Here is a 13071-nt window from a genome sequence, read left to right as displayed (position 1 = left end):
ACATGTTCAGGTCAAAATAAGCCTTTTGAATGAATGTTCTGTTTTCAAACTCATGGATGTAATTAAATGGAAAACCTCAGTCTGGATTCTCAAGGTCTGTTGGAGTCCTACATTTAAAAAGGTCTGAAAACAATCGGGCTTAATAATGTAACATATAACATCAGGTACACTGGTAACATTAATATATTATATTATTATTAGTTAATGTTAATGGAAAGGTTTTTGGACAATGTGCAGGATCTTTCCCTGACACCTTCATAATGACCTGGGAGAAAAAGCAGAACCGGGGCCTGGTCTGATATTGACAACACACTGAACTCACTATATTGATCATGGCTGCCAGGAAGTTGATGAGGATCGAGACGAAGATGATGACGTTTCTCGCGGCGTAGGTCTCGTTGATCCAGCAGCAGGCTTTTCGCAGGACCAGAGGCAGACACTTGTAGTCCTCCGCCGTCGTAACTAGGACCAAGCAGGAATGGAGCACGATGAGGACCGAGAACTGGATCACCATGGTCACGACCCTGCAGAAACACAACAAACAGCGTCGGCACTGGGCTGCTATTACAATGAAGCATCACAGCAAACGTGGGCATAGAGGACACGACGTTAAAAATGTTTTGAATGTGTCTCTATTGAAGTTACTTAAAGGTGCCTTAACTAAGATTTAGCACCCAGTCTGGTCCCTGCAGGTACCCAGATCCAGGCCCTGGTGTCTCTCAGATATACTACCCCCCAGGACTCTCTGCTACCTACAGCCCTTCTGTTGTTATTCCAGCTCCTCTACCCTGTGTTGGCAAAGTCCGCTCCGTCAATGAGCCCCCCCCTGCCACCCGGCCAAGGTCAGGAGAAGCCAGTAGTGGTTTCCAACAGCAGCCATGGAGGAGTCTCTGCAGCTCAAAGTGGGAACCAGTGGCTGCCAGACGATGGTGACTTTCTGACATAAAGTTTCTATCATCAGCTTTTCTGAAACGTCCCCAGGGTTTTCTTTCCCTACCCACGTCTAAATCTACTGTCATTAATGCAGACACAAGCTGAGCTACAAATGTGTGTGTGTCCTGTGGCATTAAGACTCCAGAGAGCTAATGTCTGTGCAGTACATTAAATATATGAGGCCCACAAAGACTGTTCTGTCTATTACAGCTTTGAAACTAAATATCTGACTTCTCAGGCTTTGAGTCAGAGCCGTGCACCGTGTTTACAGTCTGTCCTGGTTTACCTGGCGGAGGGAAGCAGGCTTTGGATGGTTGTGATGAAGATGAGCACGATGAAGGCGCACACCAGGTTGGACTTGAACACCTCGTCCCTCATCTGGGAGTACTGCACCGTGGAAAAGGGGGAGGAAGCAGAGGAAGAAGGAGTCGGGGGGAAGATGGAGAAACAAGTTTTCAGACAAACAGGGAAGAGCGAAGACACTGAAATGCAGCTCAAACACAGCAGTGCACTGCCACAGACGCATGCAACGCTTCAACCACAAGCTTTAGAGAGAGACCGGAGCTGGGGTCAGCTGGGGGGTCTCAGGGTCAGCTGGGAGGGGGGGGGGGGGTCCCGGGGAAGGCGCCAAGCTGACAAGCAGAGTGCTAGCTGCTAGCCGTTAGCTACTGGCTGACTCAGGGACACAAAGCAGCTGAGGTGGACGATGGTTTCTGGAAAGATTCCTCACTGGATTTGAAAAACACTGGACAATGAACATTATTTTACTGGCCCTTTAATCTGGTAACCAAGGTTACTGCTTTGCAGATTCAGGTTTTACTGTCCAGATGAGATGAATATGCTCGTTAGCACCATTAACAGGTCAAAGTTCATTGTCATCTGTTGTCACATGTTCATCGAACGCTCTGCCAGCCTGACGCCCCCCTACCTTTCCACCCTGTGACCCCCGCTGCCCCGTCCTCGCTCTGGCTCTTTCTCAGAGGGTGCTGGGAAATTAGCAAGAGGATGCTTCACGTTTTGTCACAACTTCGGCAAAAAAAAAAAAAAAAAAAACAAAAAAAAAAAAAAATGAAGGCCAACAGCAAATCACTGCACATTGACTGAGGAGGTTAAGAGGTCAACCAAAAAGATGAGGTTCTCGGAAGAGTTTTGAAGTTTGCGGAGGAATTGAAAAGGAAACACAAATGTGGAGGAAACGGGCCAATATGGAGGTCAACTCAAAGGTCAACTCAAAGGTCAAAGAACAAAAAAATGGGCAAAGGTTGGACAAAAAGTGCCAGATGTGCATTGCACTCACTAAAAGAACATCTGGAGACATTTTCTTGTAACTATGACTTCCATATGTCGGGATTATGATGTAGCACCTTCAGTGAGATCGTCACCTGTTCCACAGTTGAAACACATTTCTAATGTTTACATATTAAAACTCTCATTTATTCTTCATTCTGACAGTACTGCAGTTTTACTTCATCCTAAAGAAGTTTTCTTGTCCTGTACAACATTTTTCAGAATCCAGTCCCGTCTCTTTCTTAGAACATAAACGTCTGAATCATCATAGTCCTGAAGAACCGATAATAAATTTACAGTAGATATTCAGGTGACTATACGACATGTTAGGACTTAGAATACGTCTTAGTTTTTGATCAAGTAGAACTTTAATGACCGTTATCTGTCTAAAGGACACACCAACATATGGAAGACACATTTATTCAGGTATTTATTACGTTGTTTTGTGAATGCAATGCACTCCTGTAAAAAGAAAACTAAAAAAGTTGAACACGTCAACTTTTCCCACGAGACTAGAAAAGGGTAAGAGGGCCATGGACTTTGGCTCATGAGTAAACTGAAGGGGGCAAAACAAATCAGAAGTTTCAGGCTCTGTGCTCGCTGGAGTCAAAGTTCAGGATCAGACATGAGTGACGGTGAAGCTGGTCTGATTTTTGACAGCAACTCAGGAAAACCTCTAGAAAGGATTTCTGGCTTCAGGCCACGGGGATTATTCATTAGAGTGGAGTCTGAAGTACTGCTGGACTTTACAGGCAGGAATTAATGAGGATATTTAGAAAGAAACACAGATCTGCTAGAAACTGATGAAGTTAAACCAAAAATACGTGAATTTATTATTTATTCATGATGCAATCTCTGTTTTGTCTTTAAAGGAAGAAAAAATAATTAGAGTTTCAAATGAAATCGCAAAAAAGTAAAAGACTAAAACATCAAAACTGTGTTTGTAATTGACCCGTAAATGAGCATTTATATTCACTCATTTAAAGACAGAGTTATTGCACATTGGTGAGCCGTGTTTTAAAAATGGTGAGTGCAGCCTCCAAATGCAAATTCAGGTTCTAAAAGTAGTTTTTTTATTTACTGGTTTATTACGTGGCTCTAAATAACAAGCCGTCTGTAATTACTGGCACACTTCAGACTCCATAAACTTGTCCTTTCTTCTACAAAGTGAAGCAGGAGAAACAACAAAAATGATTTTAACATCTGTGTGATGTTTTTTTTAAAAAACAAAAAGAAAGAAAACAACATATTTGTCCTTTGCGAAGCCACGGGAGAATCTGGTGCCTTTAGCTTACTCATGATGGGAAAGAAAAAGTCTTTGGTCACTGTTTTGTTTCTGAAAATCTTGATCTCAGAAAAGATGAGGAGGGAGAGAGAAAGAAAAAAACAGTAATCTGTCTAAAACCCCAGCTACCTTCTCTTCCAGGCTGGAGTCTTTAAACATCAGTGAGAAAGGCTTGATATGCTCTCTTCTCAACTTATCGCCACTCCGTAAGTCGATGGCGCTCTCTATTCGCTTGTTAATTTCCTCAGGACCAGAGTGGACATGCAAAGCTTGTGCGAGATGGTTTGGAAGCAGATTTATCGAATTTCTCGTTAGGGCAGCCAGAGTCTAGGGGGAAAGCACATGCACATAGAATGAACCTGCTTGTCCCCCTTTTGTTTCATTCAGGTTACAAATGAAGAAGAACACACGGTTACATCCATTACATACACCAAAGAGAAAGAAAACAGGGACGGGAAGAGAAGGGAGGACGTCGCTACGGCTCAGAGCGAGTCATGCATCTCATTCACCCTCAGCAGCCTCACTCTGCACCGACGTTAGTGCTGACAGGCCTTGGAATTATGCACACACATCCTATCAAAGCTGCAATTTATGTCCACAACTGTGCTCGCAAATGGGAGAAGGTCACAAACAGGAGGAGGAGAAAATGAAAACCTAAAAAGCATGAAAGCTGAAAAAAAAATTAAAAAAGAGTTTAATTGATTTGGACAAAGGCACAAAAACACTCTCCAGCTGAGCAAACACTGGATCCTCACAGAACGAAATGAGTTTAACCTTCAAGAGAATCTCTTAAAGACATGATGTGCTCAGCTGAGTGCAGTGCATTAATATACGGCTTTGCCAAAAGTGAGCGAACGACACAAGCTTCTCCCCAGGTTTTAATTTGCCACTTCATCGCCTCCCGTCTCACCTGCTGGTCCTTCACTCTTTATAACAGGTTTTCATCTCTGAAGGAGAACATCGCTGTGTTTATCAGATATAGGGCTGCCAGTAACCCATCACCTTCATCTGTTATAAAGTCGTCTGATGCTCTTCTAAACTTAACCATGTGACCAAAGGAAACAAGTCGATGTTCATTCTTGGACAACAAGGTTTTTAAAAACCACAGCGTGACCAAGTTTTAGTTACACTACAGGTAAAAGTGTCTGTTGTCAGGAGAAAGGACATGATCCCTGTGGTCCAGGGTCAGACTCAGGTCTTTGTATGTCCCGTTGTTCGGCTCATCCCCAGTGAAACAGCAACTTTACACACCGTGTTCTGAGAAACAAAAGCCATATTGTCACAGTCAGTGTGTGTTTTCTGAGTGTCACTGCCTAAAACGTGAGGTTTGAAATGTCACTGACGTCCAGCTCGTCCTGGTCCAAACGATTCAGGGCAGAGAAGACGTGGAGGTGGAACACGAGGCTCTGCTGTTATTGCCATCATGACTATGATTGTGTGAGATGATGGACTCCAGCCAATCAAATGTCTCGCCTCGTCTCGCTTAATTAAACGCGTTAACACACCAAATCCATCACACCGAGATCATTAAATGCTCATTTTCACCCTGCACAGGATTGATGTTCTCAAACGAAGCTTAAAGACCGACTGAGTGACACAGCTACATACGTGAATAACTACACACCTGTAGGTTTAGCTAGAAGGTTTGTTTAGCTAGTATTTCCACGTTTCTATGGCTCTTCATTGCTGCAGTGTGGTGGAGTTTGGGTCCTGGGAAGGTTTAAGACACAGGTGAAGCCTTTTCTGTTTGCAAACTCACTTCCTGTCCTGATTTTAGGGATTTATCTCAGAGGGTTTTGATTTATTAAGCAGTTCTTTGCTGTGGACTGTGGTTGGTTTATCTTATTGTGTAGAGCAACAATCCTACCAAGTAATTAAAGATGAAATTAGAGCCCATCATCAGTTAGCTTAGCTTAGCATAAAGACTGGGAACAGAGGGAAACAGCTAGCCTGACAGGGTCCACACAGCCACATAACCGTATCAGGGGACTGTTACATTCCTTCAACCATCAGAGGGCATTCTGGGAAAATGAGTTAGGACATGCCTGAAGATTAGACATTAAATCTTTTGCACATCACAGGTTGATATTTTTATTTATCAGCATCATGATATTCTCTCTGCATTTAAAAAAACTGAAGCTTATATAAATTTTAACATCTGCAAACGTCACAGGACCACAAACAGGATCCGTGAAACACCCACACATTAAAAACTGTATTTATACGAAGGGAGGCGGCTCCTGCCCTGACTCGTAATCTCTGACTCGTAACAGTCATTAAATAGCTGCTTAAACATGACGAGTCACCAGCCTCATCGAGTCTTTAGCGTGAACAGAGAAACTCCCACAGGTGCAGCCTCCAGCGGCCGACGCTCTGACACGGGCCGGAACCAGAACAGCGACGTGAGAATGAACACGATTCCCTTTGGCCTGGATTTCATGGTGCAGAGACACAGAGCAAGTGGGTCTTCTGAGGAAACACGCGACCCCCTTTGAGGTGAAAGCGCCGTGACAGTGCAGTGCATCATGGGAGCCAGCAGGCACACAGTGAAGCATGAAAGAGGTAAAGACAGAGCCACCGAGCCTGCACAGAGCTCGCAGGGCAGGACTCAGGCTGCTTCAGTCCTGGATGGACCATGGCTCACAGAGACACACAGGATACCATGGTTACTTCACAATAAAAGCATAAATGTGTTATTTCATCTCTGTCGCTTTTTTATATTAACCTGGCTACACACACACACACACACACACACACACACCAGATTATTATTATTCTGCCTTGTCCTCAGACCTACAGGAAGGCAGGACGGGGACAGAAACCACCCGAGAGGGAGAACTGAGCTCCAAGCAGAACCAAGCGACAACATAAAAGCCACTTCAAACCTCCTGAGAGAAGCCTTTGATATGCAAAGAGCCGCTCGGCGTCCTGACGGGCTCACATTGTGCCAGAAACAAAGAAGTGGCACCGTTCAGAAACAACATTCCTCTGAATTCAAACGCAGGTTTATCAGACGCTATAAGCTCCAGGAACATCCTCACACAGGAGGTGACGCAGCGTCAGCTCGGACAGGTGGGACAACAACACGAGGACTGGGGTGAGCTGCTGACTTATCATCTCATACTGTGGCTGAAAGATGAGCCGGTATTATGGTCGGTGCTGAAGGGATTTTAGAAATTGCTGGGAACATTTCTCAACATTTTATCTCTGCAAGTGTCTAATTCAGTTCCAGGTTTTTTCTGACCTCAGTGTCCATTAGATCAAAAATAAATCCCTGAGCAGACGAGGACTCCCTCGCTCCTCTAGCTCCTCTAGCTCCTGCTGCCGTCAGTCATATCTAAATGAACACCTGCGGTATCTCCACCCTGGGCTTTGAATGGACCCGTCAACGTATCGAACATGAAACGTGGAGCTAATTGATCTCTCTCCCTGCAGGCACAGCTTGGAAATGTTCCTGATGAGAACAGCCTGGAGAGAATCACCACTCGGTCCTGGTGGAGGAACACTGAGTCCCGGACAGACGGCATGTTTTTGGCGCTGGGTGATCGCCAGCAGTTCAGGACGCGACAGCTCGTCCCCCCCCCCAAAACCCATCTGGGGATGCAAATGAGGCCCGAATGTGAAGCGACGTCCCCCCTGAGCTTCCATGCATGATGACGAGTCTGAGAGAGCTGCAGAAACCTCCACACACAAGAGCCCGTCAACAACTTATGGCTGTTTGGGCTTCGGACCAGCATCTTTCTGGAACGTCGCCCAGAAAAGAGAACAAATGGAGCTGGCCCGGGGTGTGATCTGCTTTGTGGAGAACATCACACCCTGAACTCTGTCAGGAACATCACACAAGGTGGGATCTATGAAAACAACATACTGCTTCTTGTTGTGATGTTCCTCAACAGACACATGGAGTACACACAGAACTCTTCCAGAACCAAAGCCATGAAGTCTTTCACAATAAAAGACAAACGACAGAACAAAGAAAGAAAAGAAAAAGAGCTAAAACCAAAACAAGGATGTCGAGACAAGTCAGAGTGTCAGAAAACTGAATGGTGAAGAAAAGTCTAACTTGTTCTACTGTATGTTGGTTATGGAGCCAAAGTCTGGTCCCACATTTGTAGAAACAGAATCTTTCTGGGATCAAATCAGGCAGAAGCACAGACAGTCTGTTTAATATTCATCAAGCAGCAATTAAAAAGTCTTTCTTCACATTTTGAGAAATAATGAAGTTGTGAAATTTGGAGCTGAATATCTGATCAGAAGAAGAAGAAGCTGTTTATTAATTGATAGATAATCATTTCAAATGTGAGTCAGTTTTAATCCTCCCAAATTCAAGGATTTGCTGGTTTTTTTCCTGTATTTCAAAACAGTAAATTTAAGATCGTATCGATTTCAAAATAAAGTCTGATGGTTTACAGACCATGTGACTAACATAATCAATATAATTGATCACATAGCAGTAAGAAACTATACATTTAAAAGTTGTTTCTGTAAGAAACAGCATGTACAAGGCAAACAAACCTGAACAGAGCCTTGGGGAGGAGGACAGATTATCTATACGCTGATTAATCAATGCTTTGTTATCATGAATACACACATACATATATATATGAATGTAATCTGCCTTCACGCTGGAGGCTCAGGGCTCGTTTCGCTTCATAAATAACACACCGAGCTCCCACGGGACAACTATAGTCGGATAATTAAGGTGAAGAACATCGAGTGCACTCAGCTCAACGCACCATGTGATCAGAGCTCACAGAGAGTCGGTCTGGATGAGCTGTGCCAAGACGAGACCTGAGACCCGCTACAACCATCTCACAAACAGCATGAACCCTAACGATGGGACTTTCCGAGCACACATGAGGTGAAGTCAGAGCATCAACCATCAAGGAACAAACCCCAGAATGTCAACCTGATGCCTCAGGGGCTGATTTGTCGTCATGGGGGGGTGAAGGGACAGAAACGAAGAAGGGATGATGTTTAAACAGGCCACACAGTCTGATGTTACCACCGTGCCACGCTCCCGTGCTGAAAGCCGTCCACTCATTCCCAGAAAAGGAAAACAAAGAAGACAAATTTGCGTGCACTGCAAAAAACGCCCATCCTAACAAACCTCTTCAGTGAGGCTCATTTTGTACAAACTAATTTCAACAGATTTTGTCCACAAGCTAAGTTTATTTTCCTTCCTGTTTGACAAACAGCTGGAAGTTCAGAAGTGTGATTTCACACATCTGAATAAAGAACTGTCTGACTGCAGAAGCTTGTCGTTAAGATGGACCTTCCTTCAGCGGCATGAAGTGACTGGGATCACAGGCAGCGGTGGGACTTACGTTCTGCTTCCCTACGATGTTGTCGAAGGGAAGCTCGGGGCTCCAGGACGCCTCGTTGAAGGTGGCGCTGCTGGCGCGGCGGTCGGCCGAGCTCGCCGCCTCCTTCATGATGTCCTCCGGCAGCGTGAGCAGACTCTCCTCCGGCTGCTTGATGAGGTACGTCTCGATGTTGTGGCGGCGGAGAAAGTCGTTGCGATCCTTCCCGTGGCCCTCCTCCACTTCGTAGGCACCGTTTAAACAATCCAAAGCAGCTTTGGAGATGTGGATCCGCCTGAAAGAGGACAGTGTCAGTCTGTCAGCACCAAGGACTTCTTTCCATCTAAAAAATGCTGATTTGTGCAAACACAATAAAAATACAAATGAAAGTTTAACCAGACAGACTCTGCAGGATTCTTTCCAAACCACATCATCCAGCCAGTGCTTTCAGCAGCCAGTGTGCAGGCGTTTCATTTAATTTAATTTCAACAGACTCAAAGGTCAGGCCCAGGATGTTCCAGCACTTATTAGAGGGTGTACTGGATGAGACCGAACCAGCACCTACATGCTTTTTCTGTCTGAAATACTGCAGAGACCCTGCAGGTAGCAGAGTTCAATAAAGAGCAGGGTCAGGGTTACAGAGCACTACGACAGGTGCTGGTTTACAAACCAGCGGCTAAAGAAAAGAATCCCACCCTGAAAACTGCAAGACATCCTGCAACAACAACCACAAACTAGACAAGAGTCAATTTATATTTAGCTTTGAGTCTGAGCTTCTACATCCATCCATCATCTAGACCCCCTTAGTCCTAACCAGGGTCCCAGGGATCTGCTGGAGCCTATCCCAGCTCTCTTTGGGTGAAAGGCAGGGGTCCACCCTGGACAGGTCCCCAGTCCATCACAGGGCCACATAGAGACAAACAACCTCACACACTCACACTCACTCCTATGGGCAATTTAGAGTCACCAATCAACCTGACATACATGTTTTTGGACTGTGGGAGGAAACCAGAGTACCTGGAGAAAACCCACACAAGCACAGGGAGAACATGCAGACTCCACACAGAAAGGCCCCTGATGGGTTTCAGACCAGGAACCTTCTTGATGTGAGGCAACAGTGGCGACCACTAAAACTGACACAACAATTTGTCTGTTTTTTCCAGAAACCTCACACACAAAATATTTCAGACAATGCAACAATGAGTCAAACCCCAACAGACCCCTGCTGTGGACTCACCCTGGGATCCCTCCGGACTCCAGCTTGTTGGCGATGTCCACGTCCCAAGACCAGACGTCAAACTGCCACTTCCTGAGTCCCAAGACGCCGCAGAGCACCGAGCCAGAGTGGATCCCAATTCGCATGTCGATGTCGTGTTTCGTACGTGACCGCACATATCTGAAAGAAACACAGTGAACCTGGTTCGGTAACTAGTCCCCATTTCCAACCTGAACCAGTGACTCACCTGAACCACAACCAACCAGCAGCGACACTGTTACAGTCCTTTAAATCTAATACTGTTATTCATAATGTTTTATTTTGTCCTGAAAATATTCTGCACATTAACGGAGAACGACAGTAAATCAATATGAAACCATCTAATTTAGTGCATGTGGAGTTAAACAGCAGACGTCTGACACAGTCCAAGGGTAACTCTGGGTCAACCTGTGCATTAAACCAGCAAATGAACACACATGGAAGTGAAGACTGTTCGTGAATCCACCCAGAAATAAACACTGAGCCCTTTATGGGACTTTTCACACTCCTCTATAAATTTGTTTCTCATTTCATACTTTATTATCCCTGAGCACAAAGAAACCAGGACGGACTGGGGAGCAGACAGAGCAGTCACGCCCCGCTCTCATTTCATGCTTCATAACGTCAGTGATGAATGCGAGGTGCAAGGCATCCTGGGAGTTTGTGACAGGTACTCCCAGGGCTGCAAACTAACGTGAACTAGCGCAGCTACTCGTCAAGATGATGTGACACTTTGTTATTCCCTCCCTGTGGAGGTCAGAGGTCAGAGGTCAGGGACTTCTGGGATTTAATGATGTTAATTTAGCTGCATCTTAAAAGTTCATTTTATTCTGAGCATATCTGCAAATCACCACTGATTCCACCACAAAGTCCACGCGTCATTAAACGGTGCTGGGTTTGTGTCAGCGGCACGTTCAAGCTCAAGGCTTTTATTTTGAAAACTGCACTGAACTGGGTCAGAATCAGCTCACCCCTTGTAATGACGAACATCATCATCAAAAGAATATGAAATGAGGAGAGAGCAGAAAATAGGCAGCTATTAACCTGCATGTAGAAACACAAATAAGTCTTTACACAGGAGGAAACATCATCTGATGTGATATGAAAATGCTGTGGGCCTGAGCTTTGTGCTGACAGCAGACACACATGACAAATGTCAGAGCAGGAACTAAGTGACTGGAGACTGGAGGTCCTCAGCTGCTGTTCTATATGGAGGAACATCTTTGCATCTCTCTCCTCCACCTTTCTCACTTCTTTCTTTGACTCCAGCCTGAATTCACTGCAACACAAACACCTGTTAGTGTGTTTGTCGACGAACCTCTCAGCACACTCAGCTGCACTGAGCCTGCAGGTGTGATTTCTACACCACTGACCAGTGAAGGGTTTGATTGTTTCAGCCAACAGATAAATCCCACAGTTCAGCAAACTGCTCAGTTTATCTTCTAATCACTCCGGTATTTACTTCCTGCATGCATGTAAACAAGCACAAAGCAAAACACGTCCAAACTCATTTCTGAAATTCCTGCAATAATAGTCACTGCCTCATTTTGTCTGCTAATAATCTGGTTTTGGCCCGAGAGCTAAAAGTGTGTGTCTACAGCTGCACTGCCCTTTCAAAATTAGATTTCCTTTTCTGCGTCCTGCTCTGTTTGTCTCTCATGTGTTGTCTATTTTCAGTTAGCAGTCATGAAGACAGCCAGTTGTCTCCATCAGAGATAAGGAATCTGGAACAGCTTTAGCATTGGCTGAAAACTGTGCTCATTAACCTGAACCTGTTGTGTCCCTGCAGCCTCCGTCCACACAGGTCACAGCAGGACTCACAGCCTGAAATGAGACTATTCCTGAGCTCATCAGATCTTCATTCAGGAGCAACAGTGCAGAACTGCTGCAGTGCGCCCGCAGCACAAAGTGGCCGCCTCTACTCAACTCGCCATATTGACCCATTATACGCACAAATCTCACAGCTGATCTGTCGCTAATCCCCCTTTTTCCTCTAAACATCAGTGCTCCTCTCCTCCCTCGCTGTCACGCTGATGCCTCTGGGCCAAAACGCTGCAGCGACAAAGAAGATAATCGCAGTGAAAAGGCCCGGGGCTCTAAAATCACCAACTCCAGCGTCTATGAGCCTTTTCAGAAACGCCTGCAGAGTCACTGTGTTGTCAGTGAGTGACCACACGCTGATCTGAAGATTACACAGTTACATGTCAGCATTTGTGAGCCGGTAAAAACCTTTTCATACAAGTATCATTCCAACACAAAAACATCCTTCTCTGAGGTCTGTGACTCGTGGATGGAAATGCACGAAGCGTCTGTTTTATATTCTTTATATTTATTCTGTAGAAACAGCCAGAGAAATGTGGAACCAGACAAATGAGCTAAATGCACAGACAACAGCTCTGTCATGGGATACAGATAATTTCTTTCTTTATTTTAGGTCATAACTTATGTGTCTTATGTGTCGACATTAATCTTTCACAGCAACAACACACACTAATGCAAAATGACTCTTCATGGTGCAGATTCACCCAAAACATGTTTATCCTCTGCTTTGCTTGGGTCCTCCATGAAACACAGACACCCCCCTCCACCCATTCACACCCAGATGCTGGTGGTGTGTTGAAAACGTGTGGACACTGGTGCAGAGACAGGAGGCACAGGCCAGAACCATTAGTTCTTGTACCTTGGCCCCCACAGAGAGAGTGGGAGCAGCAGCAGCTGGGAGCAGCTGGAAGCAGCTGGAAGCAGCTGCAGTGCTTTAAATCTGTTCCTCTTTCTCCGTCAGGTCTGGAGCCTCATAAATGAAATGCGTCATGCATCTACCACAAACAAACATCTGTGAGAACAGCACACCTACTCCACAGACAGGGACTTTATCAATACCGTGCAAGGTTTCGATCTTCGTCATCGATCTCAGGTCACCGTGTTACAAACTCACTATCTCATTCACTGCATCGATACATAAGCAGCCACCCATGCATTACCCAATGAACAAGGCAGGGGCAGACAAT

The 13071-nt window shown here is 45.2% G+C and overlaps 2 protein-coding genes across 12 annotated transcripts in view; one reads left to right on the top strand and one right to left on the bottom strand.

Annotated features, from left to right (window-relative positions):
* Window positions 1–13071, top strand: part of LOC113134345 (zinc finger protein 62 homolog) — a 757491-nt gene that overhangs the window by 251724 nt on the left and 492696 nt on the right. The gene's annotated exons all lie outside the window — the stretch shown is intronic.
* adcy8 (adenylate cyclase 8 (brain)) overlaps window positions 1–13071 on the bottom strand; it is a 48010-nt gene that overhangs the window by 11522 nt on the left and 23417 nt on the right. The window contains exons 6-10 of one of the 2 annotated variants that reach the window (XM_026313698.1): window positions 10046–10204; window positions 8833–9103; window positions 3635–3832; window positions 1220–1320; window positions 323–524 (exon numbers count right to left, since the gene is read on the bottom strand). In XM_026313698.1, coding sequence (XP_026169483.1) covers window positions 323–524; window positions 1220–1320; window positions 3635–3832; window positions 8833–9103; window positions 10046–10204 — 931 coding nt within the window. The remainder of the gene's footprint in view (window positions 1–322; window positions 525–1219; window positions 1321–3634; window positions 3833–8832; window positions 9104–10045; window positions 10205–13071) is intronic. The other variant, XM_026313697.1, reaches the window with a different exon arrangement.

Source organism: Mastacembelus armatus, chromosome 17 (assembly GCF_900324485.2).
Source record: "Mastacembelus armatus chromosome 17, fMasArm1.2, whole genome shotgun sequence".
Lineage (NCBI taxonomy): Eukaryota > Metazoa > Chordata > Actinopteri > Synbranchiformes > Mastacembelidae > Mastacembelus > Mastacembelus armatus.
Note: the sequence above shows the minus strand (reverse complement) of the source record. Positions and strands in the feature narration are given on the sequence as shown.